We start from the raw sequence: 26085 nt of genomic DNA, 5'->3' as shown, positions 1-26085 counted from the left end.
TGGTAAATAGGTCTAGGGCAGTGATTTCCCCAATTGCTAGTTTAGGTCTTGACTCTTCCGCTATAATCTCGCCATAATACTCTATGAGGATTAAGAGTTATGGGCTATCGTAATTATCTCTCGATCAACTACGATAATTTACTAGAGCATTCTCTCGAACTACTCTAGCTGACTATAGGTATACAATTCTAGATTATCCCACCAAAGTTTTGTTATCTCTAAACCCACTTTTAAGTTCAAGTAATGAATCTCTTTAATTACCCAAAAGTGATGTTGTTCAACAGCTATCTAGCCCAATATTCTTTCTCAAGCAATATAAGGTGATTAGACATGATTAATCAAGGGCCCCATTCAATTAATCACCATACAAAACATAGTTGAACAATCATATCATAAATCCGGCTCGATTATAACAACTTGATTCAAAACTTCAACCAACAATTGGTTCCATCAACCCTAGATAATTGTTTAGCTACTCATAACAAAATAAGGAAGAACTACTAAATTGTTCATAATATAAAATTGCAAGAATCAAAAAGAGATAGAAGAACTCTAATGTTTGGTTGATCTTCTCACATTTGTTCTTCCTCCCAAAAGTAGTCTAAAATTAGCCTTTTTTCCAGTTGGGCGAATGTCTAAAGCTTATAAGGGTTTTACAAAAGTTTTCCCGAAATTACACTTTGGTCCACAACTTCCAGCGATTGAACAGTTCACCGCAGTCGCGGCCAACCGCGGTCGACCGCGGTGAACGCTGAGCTATCTGCCTCCTTGAATTAATCTGTCGCGGTTCACCGCGGTCGCGGTGGCCTTCTTGCCCGGACCATTTATGCTTCTTGATGTTCGGGTACTTCTCGACTGGGTGTTTTTCTTCACATTATCGCCCCCAAAACACTCCATGTTGCTTCCTCTCATATAATATTCCCTGCTAAACAAAAGAACACTATTTAGAGCATTTTGTTGGCAATATATCTATAAAACAACAACAAAGTATGGTCATATTAAGGTGTGAGGCTGAGTTCATAGCCTTAGATAAAGCCGGTGAAGAAACTGAATGGCTCCGGAATTTCTTGGAAGATATTCCATTTTGGCCCAAACCGTTGGCACCAATATGCATACATTGCGATAGTCAAGCGGCAATTGGAAGGGTTGGGAGCGTTATGTATAACGTTAAATCTCGTCATATACGACGAAGACATAAAACCGTTAGACAATTACTCTCTAGAGGAATTATCACTATTGACTATGTAAAGTCAAGTGATAATGTGTCGGATCCACTTACAAAAGGCCTAACTAGAGAGGTAGTTGAGAAGTCATCAAGGGGAATGGGACTGTGGCCGAGAACAAGTCATAGTGGCGGTAACTCTACCTAGAATACTGGAGATCCCAAGTTCTAGGTTCAAGGAGATCAAACAAAGTCATTTATGACGGTTCAACATTATCAACTTAATTTTTGGTCCATTCTCGTGATGAGACAATGTTCAGTACTAAGGATAAAGCATTAAGGCTTTTAATGATTTCTAAATTTGATACGGGGTATATCAAACAATGTATCTACGGGATGACACGTTTAGGAATCACCTATGTAAGTGTGAAGTGTTAGCCGCTTCAAGGAGAACTTTGTAAGACCAGTTCTCTACGCACTTATAAAACCAGATGGTGTTCATGGCTGAGACGAACACAACAATGAGAACCAAAGATGGTTAAGGGTTGGTTGTGTGACTTGTGGTTGTCTAGGTATATACCAAAGTTCGACGGTTCAAAGATATCAAATCTACCGATTGATCGAGTATATCCGACATAAGTTCACTACAGAAAGTTCAAAGGGAAACCTACTTATCCAGATGCAATTAATCCTTGCTTGTGAATCACACGGTTTTTTATGCATACTTCCGTGATATAGCCATTCCCCATTCATGTGGAGGATTGTTGGGTTTTTTTATGTATTTAATACATAAAAGAGGATGAATGGGAAATGGAGGGAAATAAATTTTTGAGTGAAATTTTAGGTCTCCCCCCTTGGCAAAGGGACATTGTCCCATATTGGAAGAGGAAGAGGTTTTTTATGGGTATATAAGCAATTTCTCTTCTTCTAGCTCTTAAAGAGTTGAGAAGAAGGCAAGCCTCGCGTCGTCGTCGTCGTCGCTCGCTCGGCTCGGCTTCAGATTCAGATTTGGATTTGGATTTAGATTTGGTCAAATGATCGATTGATTGATTAACTTTTTGGACCAAATTTATTTGTTAATAGTAAAATATTAACAGAAATGTTATTAAATATCTTCTTTAATAACAGAATATTAATATTAAATCCTCCAATCCGTTTTTTCTGTTTTAGTAACAGAAAATTAACTACCCTCTTCAATTTTCCCTCTTTATTGTTGTGTAAATAGTCATTTATGTAATGGCATTTATGTTGTAGCCGTTTTGCATAAACAGTCATTTGAAGAGTTGCACCTCTTCAGATTTCAGCCCAACTTTGGCTATAAATACAAGGCTATTCTGCTCAGAATTTCAATACGATTTTCTGAGTTTCTCCTCCTTCTTCTGCATACTTTTAGCATCAAACAAAGCAACAATAAGTGTGATTTGCTACCAAACTTTGTGTTCACTGAAACACGGGGGTTTGACGTACCACTACACCAGTGTGTAATTCGTTCTATCCTGGAAGAAAATAATCCATAACCTTGGGTACTAGGAGGGGATTAAATTCCTTAAGGAAACGCTTTGAATTCAGTGGGCTCGAATTGGTTTTCTGTTATTTCGTAGTTCATTCCTGTTTATGTTCATTTCTGTTTATGTTCATTTATATTTCCAGAATTATTTTACAAATACAATATACTAACACGCACTGACATGCCACATTTAAGGGGAGGTGTTTTGGTGTATGTTATTCGATGATGACATAGTTCTGATCGATGAGACGTGAAGTAGCGTTAACGAGAGGTTGGAGATTTGGAGACAGACCCTGGAGTCTAAAGGTTCAAGTTGAGCAGGACTAAGACGGAATACCTAGAGTGCAAGTTCGGCGCAGAGCCGAGGGAAGCGATCACGGAAGTGAGGCTTGAATCGCATAGCGAGGCAGCTTCAAGTATCTTGGGTCGGTTATCTATGAGGATATGGAGATAGACGAGGATGTTACACACCGTATAGGGGTGGGGTGGATGAAATGGAGACTAGCATCAGGAGTACTGTATGGCAAGAAAGTGCCTCTGTCACTCAAAGGTAAGTTTTATAGACCGGTGTAACCACCGGCCATGTTGTATGACGCTGAGTGTTGGCTAGTTAAGCACTCACTCATCCAGAAGATGAAAGTAGTAGAAATGAGGACGTTGAGATGGATGTGCGGGCATACTAAGATGGATAAGATTAGGAACGAGGATATTTGGGAGAAGGTGGGCATAGCTCTTATGGATGATAAGACACGGGAAGCGAGGCTCAGATGGTTCGTACACATATGGAGGAAAAGCCCAGATGTCCCGATAAGGAGGTGTGAGCGATTGGTTTTGGGGGGTAAGAGGAGAGTTAGAGGGCGGCCTAAGAAGTATTGGGGATAGGTGATTAGACAGGACATGGTGTGGCTTCAAATTTCCGAGAACATGACCATTGATAGGAAGGTGTGGAGGTCGAGCATTATAGTTGTAGGTTAGGAGGTAGTTGAGCATTGTTTTTCTTTATACAGGTGTGAGGTTAGTCTGATATGATTTTGTCTTAGACTGCTAGTGGTACATGCTTGTGTTCACACTATTCTACTGTTTTTCTTTGTGCCGAACCTTATCTACTTACTATTGTTACTGCTTTGCATCTATTCTCTAGTTCTTATGTTGTTGTCATTATTTCTATTGTTGTCTATCAATAGTACTGATATATTGTCTCTCTTTTTGTCTCTCTTTTCGTCTTCTTGAGCCGAGTGTCTTTCGGATACATCCTCTCTACTCCCTTGGGGTAGGGGTAAGGTTTGAGTATACTCTATCTTCCCCAGACCCACTTGTGGGATTTTACTGGGTTGTTGTTATTGTTGTTTGTTGGTTTCATACCCGGCATCCGGTACCCGTATTGGGGCCTAATTAAATTCGAATTCACTTCCGGAAGTCTCACATTAGGGGGTAAAGAGCTCCCTACTAAAGACGATCAATGCACATGGTTCGAACCCGAGATCTCTGTTTAAGGATGATGGAGTACTTACCACTCCACTACCATCTTTGTTGGTATTAAGAATAAGGGAAAATTTCACATAGGAACAACTGGGATCCCTGTTTTTCAATTATATAGCCCATATTTCAATTTATAAGTAACTAGCCCAAAAATAATAGGCTAAGATTCAACATCCAACTCCAATAAATTCTCGAAATTACTATTTAATTTTTAAAAAAGATTGCTCAAGCTTTTAAGTTAATTTTCGAATCAGTAACTATAACTCAAATATTAGTTCAACAAACTAAATCCATTTGAATGGTGAAAATTAGATTTTTAACAAGCTTAAATATGTGGGTTTAGATTCCGAATATGATTTTGTGAGAAATTTGGAGTGAGTGTTATTTAGAATTGTTAGAAATAGTATAAGGAGGTTGTATATAAAATTTGAAGTCATTTAATCGAGATTTGGACTGGTTTTAAACAAGAATTGCAACTGAAAATCGTGGAAGAAGTTCATCTACAGACGCTTGTATAAAGGTGTATAAAAGTATATTATAGTGTATAAGATGTGTTTATACACTCATATACATTGTTATACAAGATTATACAAAAAACTGATTGCGTCTTCTTCCTTGCGTCTTTTCTGAAATTTAACTCAAATCTTGTTCAAGTCTACTCAAAATCACTTCAAATTGAAATTTTGAACTCCTTTTGATATTTTCAATCAATTGGAACAACACTCAATCCAAACAACTAACAAACTAAAAAAAATCCTATTTTCGAAAGCAAAGCTTTGAATAACCTTCAATGGTGGACTTCTACTCTTCAATTTTCTTACATTGCTAGGTGATACAGGGGGAGAAGCAGTAATGGTGGATGGCTTCTTGAAGCATACGTAGAAGATGTGAGAAGAAAAGAGAGTGAAAGCAATAGTTGTGAGAACACAAATTTAATTTCATAGATTTTGAATTTGCTAGTGCTTTCAACATATGTAGAATATGGGCTAGGTCGGATAAAACTTAAAAACATGAGTCATTTTTATTATGGTATGATGTCAAGTGTATTTTCTTGTAATTTTTTCTACGAATAATTGTTACTATGATTTAACTAACCATATGATTTACAAGTTTTAACTAATAACTAATGGAGTAATTTTCTTTGAGCTTGTTCGAAAAGTGAAGTTACATACAAAATTAGCTATATCTCAAAACGAATTTGAATTAAAATCAGTTTTTGTTGGAAAGTCATCATTATTTTGGATTAATTTGTATCTTCTGAGAGGCACTGGATTAGAAAGAAGGGGAATCCAATGATTTAGCATAAATATGTAGGAGAAAAGGTTGTAGCTTTCTAATGCACAAGGTTTTTATCTCTTTTTTATTCGCAAGTGAAGGAAGTGCCCCTCTTAATTTATTCCTTTGAAAAAAAAGAAACAATATCTAGGAACTTACCATTCAATTATCTACAAATTTAACTTTCAAAAAGTGAATCGGCAATTCTCAATTAAACTGAAATTAATTTTTAAGCATTATGATACGGAGTATTATTTTTATGAAAAAGGTGGTGTGAGTGTGTCGGACCTGTCGGCAGATCAATACGGGCATTTCTCGTGAACTTAAAGAATAGAAAAGTGCTGACATTAAAGAAGGGGAAAGTGGGGGGAAAATTGAACAGAAAGAGCACAATGTAAAAGGCTGCAACGGACCAGAAACATATATATTATTGCGTGCTATTCTATTCATTCACATTCACAAAGGAAAATGCCTTTTTGTTACTTTTTCTTTTTTATTATGCTCATCTCAATTAATTCTACAGTATATCTGTTATTTTCCATTAATACAACTATTGAGATTGGATAAATAAGAAAAAACCGCGTACTAGTAGTATTTTCGCTTTCATTAGGATTCAATTTCATTAATCATTAGATGCAAAATATTTGACAAATGCCTTTTTCTTTTTCTTCTTTTTTTGGAAAGGAGAGGTAAAAGTGAACCCTACCGGCTACCATAACCCCATATGATGGGATCGGATATGTGGTTGCACTTACCTTATGACTTTCTGAAATTGACTTCTTCTTTTTCTGGCCCTTATTTTATTCCCCTCCCCCCCTTAAAAGGTTAGATGAGCAGCAATATTGCTAGATCAATAGTAGTCGTTTAGTTCAAGGATTAGAATGATATTGTACTGAAAAGAGATAACGAAATCTAGGGTATAATAATACTTAGAATTAGAGTGAAGGAATTAAGAGGCAAAAGAAATTATAAACTTGAGACAAACAAAGAAGATTACCCAAAAACAGTTGTAGAAGGTGGATAATTCGACATTATTTAGAAAATAGGTAATGCCTGTCGGCTGACATCTGCTTTCATACCGTTTAAAAATACCAACATAAAAGAAGTTAAATTGACAAAAAGAAAAGGGATCATGTAGCAACTTATAAATAAATTCTTAAAAGTAGATTTCAGAAAGAAAGAAAAAAACTATAGACATTTCGTTGGAGAAATTTATGGGCATTTGATACAGCAAAAGAGCTGGAATGTTCAGCTACGTTTGTGCACAGTAGACCAAGAATCTTTAGTTTTAGACAAAATTCTCTCAACCGATGAATCAATTATTAATTATTCATTTGAACCATAATTTTGTAATCTTAAAATTTTGCACAGAGAGTCAATCGCTTAAATTAAAAATAGCCAACAATAATAATAGGTCTCAATTAGATAAATGTGACAGACATTAACCAAAAGAAGAAGTCTAAATTACAACTCCCAACATTATCACTTAATGTTGGAGTAGTAATTAAGGGGAAGCTAGATCGAATTGGACCCAAAAATAGGCCAAAGATCTCATGTTTCTGCTGCTCTCAGCCAAAAGGAGAAGTACAGTCACATGCCAACTTCTTCCACACAGTGACCATATTCCTAAGGTGGACTAAGTGACAAATTGAGCAGTTGACAGATCTTGAAAGTGTAGCTGAGCTTGTCTGCACCAAAGCCCTCTCTCTATTTTTGTTGTCTTTCCTTGTTTGACTATACTGTCTATCTCACCTAATAGTCTATGGTAAAATGCAGAAAAAGGTAAAGCATATTCCATCCCACTACTCCCCAATCCTTAGCACCGACAGACACCCCAAAGGCTAGGGTTATTAACTTATAATATGACGCTTGAGTCGACTTTATAACAATAATTTCATTTCGTATCGAATTTAATCGTAATAGAGTTATATACATTCTCATTATAAGAAATGGTCATTCGAATATATGAATAGATACAGGTGTTCCAATCGAACCGAAAAACTGCACCAAACCAAAAAGTCAAACCAAACCGATTAAAAAACTCGATTAAGTTTGGTTTGATTTGGTTTGGTATTGAGTAAAAAAACTCAAACCAACCCAACATATAAATATATAATTTTTATATATGCTTTTAAGATTATATAAAGAATTTTCTTTAGAAAACGTCTAGAAATATTTGGGATTCTCTCATGTGATGTAATATTTAATAGAACTATGAAGTGATCCATATTTATTTACGTTAAATAATGAGTACTTGTATCATCATTTTCTTATCAAGTGTTATTAAAATGCGTCAATCTCTTTATTCTTTCGTATTCATGTGTTAAAATCTGTTAAATTCTTATATCTTTTTCGATTTTGAAATGATAGTTCGATAATTTTAAAAATAAATAGAACATATCATTATTTAGGTTTTATATTGATTTTATGCTTAATTATGAAATTCGGTTAACCTTAAAAGCGTACATCAATAAAAAATTATTGTTAGACGACTAAGAAAATAACTATCATGTGTTACTAAAAAAAATCTACCATAAGAAATTTTAATAGATCATATGTTAGATTTTTCAAGTTTTACTAAATATATACACTTATCAAAACTTTATCTACAACTTTAATGAAGTAAGATTGTAACAAAATTAATGTAACAAACAAAAACCCAAAACCTGAAAAAACCGACAAAATCGAACCAACCCGCGGGTTCATGTACACCCCTAATAATACTATGTATAGATGAAGAACTACACGATTACCCTTCTTATTTTGAGATGACGAAGATAATGTACCACTTGAGTCGATTTTTTTTACTTGAAACCTTTTTTGGGGCGTCTAGGAGGGTCTCTTGACACCTAAACGATTCCTCAACTCCATCTTATTTTTTCTAAAAAGAATTGGGAGGGAGTCCTAATTAACTTTTCCAATTGACATAAAGTTAATTATGTCAGGAAACTTGCACGTGATCTGGTTCTCACGAACCTGAGTTAAGCTGTCGATTGATAAATCAATTTTCAGTAAAATAGAAGGAAAGGGAAAATAATTTAATAATTGCACTGTTCATCTGAAATTTTTAAAAAGCTGAAGCCCTTCTTGTTCTTCCTTTTGTGCACAGAGATGTGTTTTTACTTTAAGATAACTCAATGATTTTATAGAAAGTTAGGAAAACGGAACTAACCTCGCAAATGAAAATCTGCAAACAAATGTATTTGGTTTTGCAGAGAAGACTTTTACCTAACTTTTCAGGTGAAGAGTTAATCATCAGATTCTTCTCTTTTTTTTTTTTTTTAGTTTACGGAAAAATCTTTATTAATCCAAAGAAAAATTAACATATATATATAATAAAATTTGCCCATGGATTTTAAATTTCTGTTTTAAAGTTCGTACTAGGCCTAGACTCATTAAGTCCTTGAGAAGGATTTATATGCATAATAGGCAACAATTGTACAAATTACAATTACTAACACCTCCTTTTGTAGCTCAAAAATTCAATGCAATTACCTCAATTCAAAAAGGCAATTCTTCTCAAGCAATTTAATGTTTCGTTATATTGGTGTTACCTACCTTTCATCCCTATAACTGGAATTGTTAAAATCAATGGTAATATTTACTATCATTGATCCAGCTTTGAAAAAAATGTTAAATGTATTATTTACTATTTACCTAAAAAACATGGAGATGAAAGAAGAAAATTGAAGCTTGTTGCTCACCTTAAGAGATAAGACAATAAAAGTTAAATAATTTTTGATTTGTTATATACGCCTCAAGTTTAAGATCAAAAGATTCAAAAATCTTATTTAAATTTTTATATTTCATGCATGTTTATTCTAACAAACTTGGTCAGTTTATTCTAACAAAATCTAGGGCTTAAGTGGGTTTTCCTTTGGTACATAGAGTATGGTATCAAATCGAGATCTTACTCCATTTGTATAATCACTACTAATCTTCTTTTATTGGTTTTTGGTGTCCCTACTCTAATTTGTCTATTAGTATTCCGAATCTCACAATGCAGCGCACTGACAATCATTCCCTCATGTGCTAATTAATGTTCACTAAATTACACACTAATATTATTCTCCAACGGTACGTTCATCTTAAACTACAAATATATTCCTATTATTGTCTGGGCAAAATCCAAATTAGATTTGATAATGTCGACATTTTTAATGCAACGTTAAATATGTATCTTTTCAATTTCTTCATGTAAGCCATTACGTCCTTGATTTATAGAGATATATTATAAATTAGCGATTTGACAAAAATACTTTAAAATGTTGGTTCTTCCACTGAAATTTACATATCGGCAAATACTCCCTCCGTTCACTTTACTTGGCATATATACTAAAAATAGATTTTTGTTTTTACTTGTTACATATCAAGAGAAGACAATTTTTTTTCCTGTTATACCCACAATATTTATTACTCACTTCAAATCATTTTCTCAAATCCAATAAAATATGCATCAATTAATATGGGTATCATGGTAAATTATGTACTTCATTTATTATTTCTTAAGGGACGTGAAAAGTCAAAATGTGCCAAGTAATTAAAAGTGAACGGAGGAAGTATATTTAAGACAAAAAGTCCTAGCGAAAATCAAACCCGATTTGACTGATGTTAATTTATGGCAGTTAGCAAGGAATTACCTAAATGTTTGGGAGGAAATAGACAAAATGGATAGAATGTTATCAAAGATTGTTTATAGATTTGGCAGATGGTTTTAAAAGTGACAGTTCACTAAGCTTGTTGCTTAATGTATGTCGATATTTCCATATTCCATTGGTCGTAAAAAGAAAAAGTTGGAAATAAATTAAAATCGCCAAAAAATTGAATAAGAAATAATATCATCTTATCTATCATCTATGTGGAGAACAGAGAGATATCATACACAGGTAAATGGAATACAGTCTGTATGAAACTAGAGTCCATAGACACTACACTACACTACACTTCACACCTCCTCGAGTACTCTCCCACCCATGTTCAAATAAAGAAAGATAAGTGAAAATTTCATGGTATAATATCCAGTTTAATTTTTTTTTTTCAAAGTTCGTTCTCCATATTTTCCCAAAAAGAGTGAAAAAGGAAAGGATCAATTGTACTTTTGATCCCTCAGTTATGTAGATTTTGTATTGATCCATATGATATTCCACTAAGCATATTTAATCTTGATTAATCGAAATATTTATTTTGTTTTTCCTTAGATAGAAAATATATACTATATAAATTATAGATTATATTTAAAAGTATACTAGCCGCAAATATGAAATAACATTACCAATTTAATAGTATAACATATGAGTAATTAAATGCTTTAATAGTTAATAATTTATTAAGATCGTAAAGTTTTACAAGAAAAAAGATTAAAAGTAAAGTGCATATTTTAATTAATTTAGAATTGAATGTGCTTAACTATAAATCAAAACAAAAATCGGAACTTATCAAAATTTCAGAGATTAAGTAGGCGTTTGGACATAAAAATTATAATTTTTTAAAAAAGTAATATTTGGAGCAAAGTTGAAAAATTGTATTTGAAATTTGAAATTATATTTGGACATGCATTTTATTTGAAATATTACAGCTTTGGTAGCGGGTAAAAAAGTTTTTCCGAAAACGTTGAAAACGTGGCCTTTGAAAAACTCATTTTCAAAAAAAAAACGAAATTATATGGACAACAGATTTTTGAAAATTAATTTCGAAAAAAGATTTTTTATTATTTATAGACAAACGGAAATAATCAAAAGTACATCTACTCAACTATATATACATGTAAGCAGACCCTCTTAAACCACACCAAATTAAAAGCCAATGGAGGGCTCTATCATTTTCTCACTATCCCTTCTCTTATTTTTCACCCTAGCCCAAGGGCAGACCAACACCAACCCCAACCCCAAATGTGGCAGCAGCTTTCACCAAGCAGACAAAGGCTCAACACTACAAGTCCTACATGTGAACAGCCCTTGCTCTCCTCTTAGACACAATGCTCCACAGTCATGGGTTGATACTGTCCTCCAAATGCAGTCCAAAGACCAAGCCAGACTTGATTTGTTTGCTAGTCTTGTGGCTGGTAGATCCTTTGTTCCTATTGCTTCGGGAAGACAAGTTATACAGACCCCAACTTACATAGTGAGGGCCAAGATTGGAACCCCACCTCAAACTTTGTTGGTTGCTGTGGATAATAGCAATGATGTTGCTTGGTTCCCTTGTAGTGGTTGTGTTGGTTGCTCCTCTACTGTTTTTGCCACAGATAAGTCCACCACTTTCAAAAATGTTAGCTGTGGAGCTGCACAATGCAGCCAGGTATTCATTATACCCTTCAATCCCAACACTATACTCCTAATGTGATTTTTGACTGGACATATAATTTAATAAGTAACAAAAGGCTTTTGGCACGTATTAAATTAAAAGTGTCCTGTAATTTTAACCATATATATAACTACATATCTTTAGCTATAAGAGGTGTATTATCTTAGGGTAAATAGAAAGTTTAGTATTAAAGAGTTCATGAAGGTGTTATTCTTGTTAAAAGAAATTAAAATGGAAAGAGTGTCCGTACAAAATGGAATGAAGGAACATCATTTTGAAAGATTTCCGAAACTAGTTTCAGTACATTTAACTTTGAACATTGTAAGTACTAGAAATTATCTACATTTCTGCAACGATAGCATATCGACCACATGTTTTGTTTTATATTATATCAACCACATCTAACACTTGCCCTTTCTCTGTCTTCAATTTAATGATCCTATTCGCCTCAAAAGAGCAGTTCATATTTTGTTTCGATTTGTAACATTGATTGACTTAAACGTTGAAAAAATAGGATTAAACAGCTTATAACATAATAATCTATCAAGCACAACTTTTAGGATAAGAAAATGATCATAATTTGAGAAAACCTAGTCAATTTTTTAAGATTGAGAAAGTATGGCCAAGTATCTACTAGGAGGGCGAGCTCGTAATTATTGGGTAAAATAGGAAACGCGCTACGTATGGCGCGTGAGGGCTGAAAAGTTGTTCCCTGGCTTTGTCGACATTGGAGCAATTAGCGGTAGTGTTATAGTAATCCCGTGACCTTTGTCACATGATTTGGCCAACATTCTCATTCCACTAAAGGACATTATTTATTTATTTATTTGTAAGGACACTTAATATCAGATGTCATGTCACTAGTAAAATGGACAATAGGAATTCCAGCAATTAAGGACAATAACTACGTTTCAGTATTAAATAAGTTCAGCTGGACTACATGACACAACATGATTTATTTGTGTATATGCTAATTATTATTACTAAAAATATTTTTCAGGTACCTAACCCCACATGCGGTGGCAGCAGTTGCGGTTTCAACCTAACCTACGGCGGCTCCAGCATAGCTGCAAATCTCTCACAAGACACATTGACACTCTCCACTGACGCCCTGCCTTCATATACCTTTGGTTGTGTACAAAAGGCCACCGGCAGCTCTGCACCACCCCAGGGGCTATTAGGTTTGGGCCGAGGCCCATTATCATTTTTGTCCCAAACCCAAAGCTACTACCAGTCCACTTTCTCCTATTGTTTGCCCAGTTACAAATCTCCCAACTTTTCCGGCACACTTAGGTTGGGCCCAAATGGTCAGCCCAAAAGGATTAAGACAACTCAATTGCTAAGAAACCCAAGGAGATCTTCCTTTTATTATGTTAACTTGGTCGGAGTTAAAGTCGGCCGGAGAATCGTTGACATCCCCCCCAGTGCTTTGGCTTTCAACCCTTCCACCGGTGCCGGCACCATAATTGATTCCGGTATTTAATTTAACAACGATGAATATATCAGTAATTATAATTCTATGTACCAATTTTCGCTAAACCAATATTTTCAATTGGCAGGGACGGTATTCACGAGGCTAGTGGAGCCGGTGTATACAGCAGTGAGGAACGAGTTTAGGAGGAGAATGGGAAGGAATACGACAGTGACAAGCCTTGGCGGATTCGACACTTGCTACACAGTCCCCATTACAATTCCAACAATAACGCTGATGTTTGCGGGCATGAACGTGACGCTGCCGCAAGACAATTTTTTGATCCGCAGCAGTTCCAGCAGTACCACTTGCCTCGCTATGGCTGCTTCCCCTGCCGATCCTGTCAACTCCGTCCTCAACGTCATCGCCAACTGGCAGCAGCAGAATCATCGCTTCCTCTTCGACATTCTTAATTCTAAGCTCGGCGTTGCTCGTGAAACCTGCAGCTGAAGTACTGCTTTTAGATTTTAATGGGATTTTCTCCTTTTCCGTTTTTTCTTTTTTCTTAATGTGGGGAATTAATTATTAGAGATAGTTTTCACGGCGTGGCACATTGGTATTGTCGGTGCATTTTGCTGTTTTGGATTTATCTTATCTATGTCACGGGTTGAAAGTTACTACACCTGTTTCCAACTTCCAAGTATTATCGTGCTATTTATTTCTTGGTTTCCACACCTCGAAGGAAAACAGAAAATGATTGCTCGTCCATTCCAATTCTACTAGATTATTACTACTACCATTACAGAATGTTGATTGGGCGTGATTATAATTTCTGAATCCATTTGTCTTTAATCCCTTATTCGTAATAAATGACCATTTTATCTTTGGCACACCCATTAAAGATATTCGAACTTTAAAGAATAAAAATGTATTCATTGAATTAATCTTTATTAATAGTTATCTTGACACATTGAAATATATAAATAGGGACATATTTTAAAAAAATAAAATTAAATCCATTCTTGATTATGTAAATAACCACTAATTTTGAACGAAAATAAAAAATAAAATTATCACTTATTATGGACCATGGGAGTAGTAAAATACATCTCTAAAATTATACCCACGAGTAAATTGGACCCATGAAAATTTATCAGAGATTTGAAATGTATTCAAAGTTATCGTTTAAAGAAGTAAAGGATGTTAAGCAGGGCTAGCTAACGTACGCTTTCAAGCCATGACTCGACGGAAAAACAAAGGCGAGACACCGACGACGGAAAACAGGAAGAAAGAAGTAGAGTAGTAACACCAGAGTCTGGAAAACCTCAAACATTAGGACAAATTCAATTAGGTCAATGGATGACGGGAATGGGAAGTGCTCCCACGGTGATGCAGACTTCAAAATGTATTGAAATGGAGATCCAAAAGCAAACGGAAGTAGAAGCTAACTCAGCGGCGAGGAAATTGACATTCTCTATGCAGAAAGGAAACCCTAGTCAAACAACTCCAACGATGGCTGAGGTAGTCAAAGGAAATCGATCTCAACAGCAAGGGCTTCAATTGGAATACTATCTGCCGATTATGAAGGAAGGAACAAAGATTGTGCGATTAAATCAGAATGAGGTAAATGAACAAACCCAGAAATGGAAGGCAGCTTTAATCGGGTATGTTCTGGGTGGATCCCCATCATTTAAGGAGATGCTCAAATTTGTGTATGGAGTGTAGAATTTTGTCAATGTCCCACAAGTATACCTACACGACGAGGGCTATTTTATATTCAAATTTGATACTGAAGACGATAAGAACAAAGACATTCAACAAGGGCCATACACAGTTCAGAACAGACCTATGATCCTGAAACAATGGGATCTTGATTTTCAGTTGAGTAAGGAATTGACAAGGAATGTGCCTATATGGGTTATTTTCTCTACTCTACCAATTCAATACTGGAGCAAGGAAAATTTGGGTAGGATTGCGAGTTATCTAGGCAAACCTATTTGTTCAGACAAATTAACAGCTAACTGTGATAGAATTTCATATGCTCGTATCCTAGTTGAGATGGATATAACACAAAAGTTGCCTGATTCTCTGATGATTGAAGTGGCTGATGGAAAATACACGGAACAAATGTTAGAATATGAGTGGAAACCAATATTCTGTGAGGAATGCCTTCAACTAGAGCAACATAAAGAAGGGTGTACAAAAGCCCAACAAGCACAAAGGTAGATAGATCAACAGTCTATGAAGCCAAAGCAACAGCAAAGGGAAAAGAAACCAGCAGGACAATGGAGAGTAAAGGTGGTGGCAGAGAAAGATCAGAAAGAAAAGGAAGACAGCTTGGAGCCAAAGCAAGGGGAGATTATAGAAGCAGAATTCCCACAGCAAAAGAAAAGAGGAAAACAAATCATGAAGGAACAAGGAAAGCCTAAACATCACGGGGCATTGTCTGATAAAAATTTAGAAGATCTATTGAATAAGAACAGATTTGGTCCTCTGATAATTCAAGAGATGTGCAGTACTGACAAAGTGACTGAAAGGGTTGTCCTTGATAAGGAGAATCCACCATGATAGTTAGCTCATGGAATATTAGAGGGCTGAATAAGCCCTTCAAGCAGAAAGAACACAAGGCATTTCTATTTGAGCAAAAAATAGCTTTACTAGGCTGCCTTGAGACAAAAATAAAGCCTAGGAGTGTGACTAAAGTGAACGCAAAGTTCAATAGAGAATGGAAGATTTATTCTGATGAGGCAATAAATGAAAGGGGAAGGATCTGGATCCTATGGAAAGATCAGCTGGTACAAGTCAATATAGTAACAACAAGTGATCAATTAGTCCATTGCAAAGTAAAGGATAAAAGTACACAAAATACTTTTGAAGTTACTTTTGTATATGGGAAGAACACTGTTGCAGAAAGAAGGAACTTATGAGATCAATTGAGGAGTATTCAGAGTAATATTCAAGAGGCATGGTTGCTAATAGGAGATTTTAATAGTATGATGTGATAGAATTAATGGATAACCAGTACAACAAGCAGAATTAGTGGACTTTCAGAGATGTGCTATTGACATTGGGGTGGGGCAGCTAAACAGAAAAGAAAGTGAATGGTCTTGGTGTAATAAGAGGGATGCAAATGACAGGATCTATAGTAATAAGGACTGGGCATTTGGTAATGTTGCTTGGCTGACAAAGTATAGTAGTATAGAAACTATATTTGAAAACCCAGGTGTCTTAGATCATACTCCTATTGTCATTAACACAATGGTAGTCAAGTCCTATATGCCTAAACCGTTTAGACTATACAATGTGTTATTGCATAATAAGGAGTTTGATCAAGCTGTTGAAGAAATATGGGGGCAACATATAGAAGGACACAAAATGTATTTTGTATGGATGAAATTGAGGAGATTAAAGGATAGAGTGATAAAGCTGAACAAGGAGATGTCATCATTAAAAAAAAAGCTGGATAGCATAAGTCAACAACTGAAGATAACTCAGGAGAAGCTTGACAAAGATCCATTCAATGAGGAGTTAATTACAGAAGAAAGAAATCTGATAAGCCAAAAAATAAAGTGGGAAGAAGTGCATGAGAAAGTGCTGAGACAGAAATCTAAAGCAATCTGGATAAAAGAAGGAGATCAAAATACCAAGTTCTTTCATGCAAAGATGAAGGCAAGACAAGCAAGAAATATAATTGGTTCAATATGCAATGAACAAGGGGTCAAAATTACAGAGCCAAGAATGATAGAACAAGAATTCACTAATTTTTTCCAATCCTTACTTGGAGAATGTGATGAAGAACTAACCTGTCTAGATCTGAAAACAGTTAGGAAGGGCACTTGTCTAACTAATGAACAACAACATGACTTGATCAGACCAATAACAGAATAAGATATAGAGTTGGCTGTAAAAGAGTTACCTAATGACAAAGCACCAGGACTGATGGATTCCCTACAGAATTCTTCAAAACATACTGGGAACTTGTTGGAAGTGAAGCCAAACAAGCCATTAAGGACTTCTTTGAGAATGAGAAATTGTTGAAAAGTATAAACTACACAACAGTAACTCTAGTGCCTAAGGTGAATACCCCTACATATGTAAAGGAGTTTAGACCAATAGCTTGTTGCTCCACTGTCTACAAGATAATTGCAAAAATCCTGACAGAAAAGCTGAAGATGGTGGTTGATTATATTGTGGGGCCATCCCAGTCTGCATATATAGAGGGGAGAAATATACTGGATAATATGATCATAGCCCATGAGTTAGTTAAAGGATATACAAAGAAGGGAGTATCACTAATGTGTTTGATTAAGGTGGATATAAGAAAGGTGTATGATTCAGTCGAATGGCCATTCCTAAGAATGATTCTGATTGAGTTTGGTATGCCTATGAGGTTTGTGCAGCTGGTTATGGAATGTGTAACAACAGTGAGTTATTCCCTATTGATCAATGGAGGATTAACTACAATATTCCAAGCAAAAAAAGGGCTTAGACAAGGAGACCCTATGTCTCCTTATTTGTTTGTATTGGTAATGGAGTATCTCAATCGATCCTTGAAGACATTGGAAGGAATACCAAACTTCAATTACCATCCGAGATGTGCCAAGAAGAAAATAACTCATATTTGTTTTGAAGATGATCTTATATTGTGTTGTAGAGCAGATAAGATATCAATCAGATTACTCATGAGCAGATTCCAGCACTTCTCAGAAGTATCAGGACTGAAGACAAATATGGAGAAGAGTGCCTTATACATAGCAGGAGTTTCAAAAGAATTTAAAGAAGAGATCATGACAGAGATGAAGTTTGCAGCAGGGGAGGTACCATTCAAATATCTTGGACTCCCATTGTCAGCAAAGAAGTTATCTATACAACAATGTATGCCATTAGTAGAGAAGATTACAGCTCGACTCAAATGCTAGACAACAAAATTTCTCTCTTACAATGGTCGAGTTCAATTGATTAAAAGTGTGATCTTTGAAATGCAAACCTACTGGGCCCAAATATTCTTACTTCTAAAGAAGATATCTAAGCTGATAGTAACAGCTTGCAGAACATTTCTATGGACTGGAAACACTGATATCTCGAAAAGAGCTCTGGTTGCATGGGACAAAGTTTGTATGCCTTACTCAGCAGGAGCATTGAATGTAATTGACATAGTGAACTGGAATAAAGCTGCACTTTGTAAGCTCTTGTAGGCAATTACTGAGAAGAAGGACAATCTTTGGATACAATGGATACATAGCTATTATATAAAAGGAAAGCAGATTATGTCAATTCAAACACCTAAACAAGCCTGTTGGTTGATTAGGAAAATATTTGATACCAGAGAATGGTTGGTTAAGTGGGATCCACGAGCTGACTTGAACAAGTATTGTAGCAAAGGGAAGTTGAGTATAAAGAAACTATATGTTGCAACAATGTCCCAATATCTTAAATGCAGTTGGAAGAAGATAACAATTGGTTCAAAGGCACTGCCAAGACATCAATTCACACAGTGGTTGGCTATGCACAAGAAGCTCACAACAATTGACAGATTAAGAAAATGGGGCATATCAATATCTACTGATTGTGTGCTATGTGAAAAAGCTAGCGAAGAAACAATGGAGCACTTATACTTTGAATGCGACTACTCCAGACATCTATGGGCAACTCTATTAAAATGGCTGGGGGAAACACACACCATAAGGAGCTGGGATGCAGAAACAGAATGGCTAGAAAAGAGAAGTTCAAGTAGAGTTAAAGCACAACTAGTAAGGTTCCTATATGCAGCTGTTATATATCATGTTTGGACAGAGAGGAATCAAAGGAGATTTCAAGACAAGAAGATAACAAGCCAACAGAGGATGAAAAATATTATCTTAGAGCTTCATACAAGAGGGCAGAGGGAAATCAAATGGCAAAAGGAGCTGGACAAACTGAACTATTATCCTAGTTATTTGATCGGTAGTAGCTGTGCGGATCATCACGGTGGAGACTCAAGGTAAACCTGCCGCTGCGTTCGCAGGCCTCGGAGTTACCTTCGATTGTACTTATTTTCATTGGTTCCTTTTGTTCTGGAACAGTGACGTATTTACTTTGCATAACTACTCTTAGAAAGGCTTATGACCTGTACCACCGGTTTTAGGAAATTGTAATTGTTCAGAGTTATTCAATTTAAAGTTAGTAAATATCAATATTATTTCTGTTAATACTAGGCTTACCTAGTTTAGAGACTAGGTGCCATCACGACTCCTTCGGAGAGATTTTGGGTCGTGACAGTTCGAGTCACCAATAGGAATCATTTGGTAGGGTGTATAAGAATAATGTTGAATAGGGTGTATTAGTAATGCGTGGGTTGGTAATACAAGCATTACTTATGCATAGATTATTTTTTATACACTACATGGTGTGGTGTATTAAAAATTAAAATGCATTGCATAATTTTAAAAAAAATTAGTTGTTTACAAAAATGCTCTATATATTCTGTAGCTTTAAGGGACTTTAAGGACAATTTTGTCTTTAATCATACTAATACATACATTAATAGCCTTGGTATTACTAATACCATGGTTTGTTAAGCATTAGTTATACATAAGATAATATCAAATAGGATGTATAACTAATGCTTGTATTAGTTACACATAGGTTGAAAAAGTGTATCAAACAAGGTGTTACTAATACACAAAGCTAATGCATGCATTATTTTCTCCAATGCACTATACCAAACACACTAAGGGGTCGTTTGGTTTGAATACGACTTATGTCGGGATAAGTTGTACTGGTATAAGTTATGCTGTGATTAAGTTATACTGGGATTAGTTATGATGTGATTGTGTTTTATCCATTGTTTTGTATGTTGTATTAAATATGACAATTGCATAATTTGTAAGAAGAATGTACAAGTTATACTGGTACTAATTACCCCACCCTCTATAAGGTATAAGTTATCCCGGTGATAATTTTAATCCTAGGATAACTTATACCTGGTTTGCTAACCAAACGAAGTATTAAGGTGGTATTAAATTTTTATACCAGTATTATACCTTCTTATACCTCATATCAAACGACCCCAAAATGAGTAAATAGCTCCAACACAAAAGGGTTTTAAGGGGAATCAAAGGTCAAAAAAATGTATAACATATATATTTTATGCATAACTAGTTTTAAATTCTTTTAATATATTTGGCTAGTAAATATATTTATTTTTGATCGACCAATAGATGTATAAATAACCCTTATTTTTTTTATGAATACTTTTTTTTTCAAAGGAAATCTCAAATATATTCGAATATCCTATGGACTCAATTTCTTGATTGGGCTTCCTCCATTGTCTCCATCGTTCCTATTGTTTTCTCTCTTTACAGTTAAAATAGCACGGTCTATTCGGTTTTCAGACTTGTAATTAAAAAATAGTTAGCGCTTGCAAAGTTATTGAAAAATAGTCACTATGTATCTATGTATGAACTTCCAGCATGTTATGCTGGAACTTCAACAAATTATGAAATTCCAGCATGTTATGCTGGAAGTTCACATGTAAAAATTCGAATTCCAACATATTATGATGAAGTATTTTCCGAATTTTGAATAGTGTTTTTGTTTAGATTTATCTTTACATGAAAATACTAAATTTACTTTTGTAACTATAACTATTTTTCAATTATCACTTGTAAATCTGGCTATTTTTGAATTTCACCCATCTTCACACCACCATACATCTTCGCCAACTTTCTCCATGAGTCATTCAACACTCTCAACCGCATTCCCATTAAACTAGGGGTGGTAAATGGGCGGGTTGGGCTGAATTTGGGCGGGTCAAAATGAGTTAGGTAATAAATGGGTCATTGCCCAACCCAGCCCAAAGTGTATTTGGGTTAAGATGGGTTGGGTCAAGATGGGCTAAACAATGGGTCATAACCCAACCCGCTCAACTTGACCCATGTTTTAGAACCATGTTTATCTTGCATACAAAAATATATTTTACCTTAAAATATGTAAGTTGACAAATATTTTATGGGTGGGGGTGAGGGTTGGGCGGATGGTGTAGAAAAACGGAAAAATATAAAACAGAAAACAGAAAATTGAAATAATAAAAAAATAAAAAATTAAGGGGTTTTGCGAGCGGGGGGTGGGGGTGGGGTGGGGGGTGGGGTGGGTGGGTGGTAGGGCTGTGCACGGATCTGATCGGATCGGATTTAGCATATTTCGGATTCGAATTTCGAATTTCGGATTCTAGAAAATGCAATCCGAATCCGATCCGAATTATATCGGATCAGATCGGATTTTAAAGTTTGGATCGGATCGGATATCGGATCGGATTATTATGCCTCAAAGTTAAACTAATATGTATATTTTCTTTGTAAAAGAGACAATACATTTAGAAAAATGCATGTTTATGCAATTATGAGAGTACTATGGTGCCAATATAGCTAAATCTAGCAATTGTAAAGGTAATAACTTGGAGGTTGATGTAAATTAAAGTGTAGTATTTATACATGTCCTAATAATTTCGGATTTCGGATTGGATTGGATTAAAATATACCAATCCGAAATCCGATCCGAAATTCGAAATTTTAATAAACATAATCCGAAATCCGATCCAATCCGAAATTCAAAATTCAATGGATCGGTTCGGATTTCGGATATCCGATCCGAATGAACAACCCTAGTGGGTGGTGCAGAAAAATAAAAAATTGAAAATATTTTTTTTGAGGGGGATTGCGCCGGGGGGGGGGAGGGTAGGGGAGTGTGGGTGGCGTAGAAAAACAAAAAAACAGAAAATTGAAAATACAAAAAAAGGTAAAAAAATTTTGGGGGGTTTTGGGAGGGGTGTAGAAAAACAAAAGAACAGAAAATTAGAAATACAAAAAAAAAAAAAAAAATTGGGGCAACTAAGTAAATTTCTAGATATGTTGGGTTGAGATCCTTTATTTTGGGTGAGTTTCATGGGTTGTATTTGGGCTGTTAAATAGGTCAGAATGGGCTATAAAAAATAATAGGTTAACTTGGGCTCAACCTAAATTGACCCATGAGCTAAAATGTTTGTAGCCCAACCCATTAATCTCTGGGCTAGTTGGGCGGATTAGATGGGTTTGGGCTCAAATTGTCACCCCTACATTAATCCATAGAGAAAATTAAAGAATGGATATAAGAAAAATATTTTTCAAGTAATACCTTCACATACAATTCAAATTCAAATTCAAATTCAAATCTCATTTCAGTGTTAATCGTTCGACTTCATTTGGGAATCACTGATTGGTGACTTTTGGAGTTTTTAGCCAAAATTATCCCTTATCTTTAGGGCTAGGATTAATGTTGTCCTCTAAATATAACCCTTAGCATTATTTGTCCTTTAAGTTTACAAAACTTGAGCAATTTTAGTCTCACTAACAGAAAATACTCACTCCCGTTAAAAACCTTCACTAACAGAAACCTAAAAAAATTCAGTTAAAAAACTAACAGAATGTTCTTTATAAAAAAAGGAAGAAAAGAAACAGATTCAGCAGAATTGAAGTATCCAACAGAAGAAAAATAAATCTTTGCAACAACAAAAATAATCTTCATCATCGACAACATTTCAATGATAAAAAGCCTTCAAATTGCAAAGGTATCAGCTCTTCAGCAACAAAAATCAGCACTCCAACAGCTAAAATCAGCATTCTATAAGTAAAAAAACATTCAAAGTTCAAAGCTATCAGCATTTCAGCACCCAAAATCAGCATTCCAGCAGTAAAAAAGCATTCAAAGTGCAAAGCTATCAGCTTTTCAACAGCAAAATCAGCATTTCAGCGGGAAAAATACAGCATTTCAACAGCAAAAATATCAGCACTTCAGCAGCGAAAAACAACATTTTCAGCAGCGAAATCAGCATATTAACAACAAAAATTCGGCATTTCAGCGGCAAAAGTACTCATTCCAACATTTCAACAGCAAAATATCACCATTTCAGCAATAGCAATATCAGAAATTCAGTCATGTTAAGAATCAAATTCTTGAGCACATTGCATATGTTCATGCGCCACATGTCCTCTTCTTACCTGCAAACAAAATATATGGTACTATTACTCGTTCATATTATAATAACTTAATAAACAGAATTCAATTGTAAGTTATTGATACCGGAAGCTTTGCACGAGTTGACGAGGCAGGAGCATAAGATAAAGGCTCATCAACTTGGGAATCTGGCTGAACAATATTAAATTTGCATGTTCTTTTATTGTGGCCAGCATTATGACATAAGCTACAAAGCAAGGAATTCTGCTTTCTTTTCATTTTAGTTCTACTTGCTCCTATTTCATCTGGTTCTTTTCTCCTTAGTTTTTGCTTTCTTCCTTTTGTGCTTGTTCTTACTAGTTGTGGAGGCAAAAGAGGGACGTTGGAGGACTTAGGCCACATATGCTGACCATTCATAGGAAGAATAGCAAAGTCATAGACCCTTCTATATGTTTCCACCTTGTAGCAATCATGAACATAGGAATTAATCTCATCTTTTTAGCCCAAATTGCAGCAATGGCATGCTTGCAAGGAATTCCTGTCAGATCCCATTTCCTACAACTACATATTTTGTTTAGCAAGTCCACATCCCACTTATCATGTATGCTTGCCCCTATAATTTCGTAGTTCCACTCATTAGATTTTCTAGGAATGAATTCCGCAGCACCCGCTTGATTTTTATGCAATATATCCTTAATCCTAAGACATATATCACCAATATCCCACCTGGCAGCTTTATCTCTATTTGCCTGCATTCTAGCCATAAGTAAATACCTTATATTTTTCAATAGAGTGATTATTGGCTTGTCTCTAGCTTCGAGGATCATTCCATTAAAATTTTCACACATGTTATTAAGTAGGATATTAGATTTTGCATTTTCAGAAAAGTGAGATCTAGACCATTCACTTGGTAATTTGTCTCGGAACCAATTAGCAACTTCAGAGTCTAAATAAAAAATCTCAACCATGCAAGTATTAAACCACTTCTCTGTTGATGCCCTTGCGGCTTTCCAAAGTGCATTCTTCAACGAGATACCACTAAATCCCGCCCTCTTAAAGTTATTATGCAAGTTCCTCACACAAAATCTGTGACTAACAAATGGCAACACCTCATTAAATGCTTCAATCAAACCTTTTTGTTTATCTGACATAAAAGTCCAAGTATAATCATCATCAATCTCTAAGTCACACTTCAAATAATTCAGAAACCAAGCCCATGACTCCATTCTTTCCTTCTCCACAACTGCATATGCTATTGGAAAGATATTATTATTAGGATCAATTTCCAATAAATGTCAATAATTGAGTTCCATACATTGGACCCTTAAGCCAACAACCATCTACTCCAACTATCCTTCTACAAACACTCTTGAAACCTTCCTTACAACCCCCAAAGCAAATATAGATTCTTTGAAATCTATTAGGTTTGTTAGGAACCTCATTTTCAAGCAACTTCATATGTATAGAAGTATTTGGATTTGTCCTCCCAATTTCATTACAATAGTTCCACATTACCTTATATTGAGCATTTAGATCTCCATCAATTATTTTGAGCGCCTTTTGCTTAGCTCTTCGACATTGATGTAATGTCACATGAGCTCTTAGCTCTATACTCACATGATCTCTAAATTCCTTGACATTCCAATCCCGGTGCCTGCTAATGTCATCAAGATATCTTCTTGCAATGTAGGAAGAAGTTATGGTGTTGTTCCTATGGTTCCATCCTTTACAACTATGATAATCATTGTATGTCTTGATCTGAAATGTTGTATCCCTATGCATTCTTTAAGCCAAAATCTCCCATTCGCAACCTGAATGTCTACAAACTACTCTCACTCATGTATTGTCATTTTTTCGCCATTTTATGTATTTTCCTTGACTAACTTCATGAGTTATTACAACATGTATGAACTCTCTCTTGTTTCCAAGTGTTAACTCTAATGCCAATTTTGGATTTTTTTTCCATCTATTTTGGGGTTGAACTTTGAAAAGTTTAAACTTTCGGTATTCGAATCACTTTGTAAGTTCATCGTGTCATCAGAGTTGCAGCAGTCCGACTCCCCATCTTCAACATTCAACTTTCTCTGTAGCTTTTCACTAACCTCATATCTACGCTTCTCATTTCTAATTTTTTCTGATAAATCATTTTCATCTAACAAGTCATTTTCTGAATCTTCAAAATCTTCACTACTTGAAGATTTTTCACCTCCAACTTCTTTTTGATCTTCTTCAACAGTAACATGATTATCATTCCTTGAATTGCTTTGTCCCTCATAAATAGCATCCTCAAAACCCATTTCTATATACGAATCCAAATGCTCAAAGTACACATCAACTACCCGATCAATGGGAATATTTTTTGCAACAACAGCGGCTTCCTTATCAGTTGAAACTAGCCTCATTTTGTCACCTAGACTCTCGGGCTTGTGCCAAAAAGTTACCGAGTCATTCCCATAACCGCATAGTTCAGCCATAGATTTGAATATCGACAACTTTAGTTCAGCCCCATTGACATAGTCAATAAAATTCATCTGCCCGCAACATAATGCCTTGTCGGCTTGAGTTTCATTAAACCAACGTGTGTTATTTTAATGGTAAAATAATCTGCCTCGTACAAAGGATTTGCATAAAAAAAATTGAAAGTTTATTTAAACATACTATATGAATTCGAGATAAGGGCCACATATTATAGAATTTCAAAGACAGTAAAGTATTGTAAAAATGGTGGAGATTTCGAAAATAAATTAAGAAGGAATATTTACAAAATACAAATAGCAAGAACACTCATCATAACTTGGGTTTATTTCACCATTGCTCCTAATAATCATTGCTGGGATCGCAAGTAGTAAAGACTTGAAAAGTAATTAAGAATGCTAGAGTTTTTTTAATTACTGTAATAGAGATAAAAATGAGTGAATTGGAGAAGGGGCTCTTGAAAAAGGAGGGAAATTGACTGAATTGGGGTTGAAAGAGCGGGTATTT

At 35.3% G+C, this 26085-nt stretch overlaps 3 protein-coding genes across 3 annotated transcripts; 2 read left to right on the top strand and 1 right to left on the bottom strand.

Annotated features, from left to right (window-relative positions):
- Window positions 1-11199: 11199 nt before the first annotated feature.
- Window positions 11200-13816, top strand: LOC107828826 (aspartyl protease AED3). The gene is made up of 3 exons (XM_016656205.2): window positions 11200-11717; window positions 12724-13198; window positions 13283-13816. Exons 1-3 carry the CDS (start codon window positions 11226-11228, stop codon window positions 13642-13644), a joined length of 1329 nt encoding a protein of 442 aa, XP_016511691.1. The 5' UTR covers window positions 11200-11225; the 3' UTR covers window positions 13645-13816.
- Window positions 13817-15698: 1882 nt separating this feature from the next.
- Window positions 15699-19227, top strand: LOC107828824 (uncharacterized). Its single transcript, XM_075218684.1, has 6 exons — window positions 15699-15990; window positions 16157-16966; window positions 17089-18009; window positions 18178-18325; window positions 18443-19114; window positions 19197-19227. Exons 1-6 carry the CDS (start codon window positions 15699-15701, stop codon window positions 19225-19227), a joined length of 2874 nt encoding a protein of 957 aa, XP_075074785.1.
- Window positions 19228-23516: 4289 nt separating this feature from the next.
- LOC142162339 (uncharacterized) lies at window positions 23517-24885 on the bottom strand. The gene is made up of 2 exons (XM_075218683.1): window positions 24441-24885; window positions 23517-24355 (listed from the first exon to the last, which is right to left on the bottom strand). The coding sequence occupies exons 1-2, from the start codon at window positions 24883-24885 to the stop codon at window positions 23517-23519; spliced, it is 1284 nt and encodes a 427-aa protein (XP_075074784.1).
- Window positions 24886-26085: the final 1200 nt, after the last annotated feature.

This window comes from Nicotiana tabacum, chromosome 7, assembly GCF_000715075.1.
Source record: "Nicotiana tabacum cultivar K326 chromosome 7, ASM71507v2, whole genome shotgun sequence".
Taxonomy (NCBI): domain Eukaryota; kingdom Viridiplantae; phylum Streptophyta; class Magnoliopsida; order Solanales; family Solanaceae; genus Nicotiana; species Nicotiana tabacum.
This window is presented reverse-complemented; position numbering and strand designations above follow the sequence as displayed.

Excerpts from the sequence above, each read along its gene's own strand:
- LOC107828826 (XM_016656205.2), top strand. The coding sequence starts at position 11,226 with ATGGAGGGCTCTATCATTTTCTCACTATCCCTTCTCTTATTTTTCACC. Across the intron at positions 11,718-12,723 it reads GAGCTGCACAATGCAGCCAG|GTACCTAACCCCACATGCGG; the intron begins GTATTCATTATA and ends AATATTTTTCAG. Across the intron at positions 13,199-13,282 it reads CGGCACCATAATTGATTCCG|GGACGGTATTCACGAGGCTA; the intron begins GTATTTAATTTA and ends TTCAATTGGCAG.
- LOC107828824 (XM_075218684.1), top strand. The coding sequence starts at position 15,699 with ATGATAGTTAGCTCATGGAATATTAGAGGGCTGAATAAGCCCTTCAAG. Across the intron at positions 15,991-16,156 it reads TTGCAAAGTAAAGGATAAAA|TACAACAAGCAGAATTAGTG; the intron begins GTACACAAAATA and ends ATGGATAACCAG. Across the intron at positions 18,326-18,442 it reads GCTGCACTTTGTAAGCTCTT|GAAAATATTTGATACCAGAG; the intron begins GTAGGCAATTAC and ends TTGGTTGATTAG.
- LOC142162339 (XM_075218683.1), bottom strand. The coding sequence starts at position 24,885 with ATGCATAGGGATACAACATTTCAGATCAAGACATACAATGATTATCAT. Across the intron at positions 24,356-24,440 it reads AAGGATAGTTGGAGTAGATG|CATATGCAGTTGTGGAGAAG; the intron begins GTTGTTGGCTTA and ends TCTTTCCAATAG.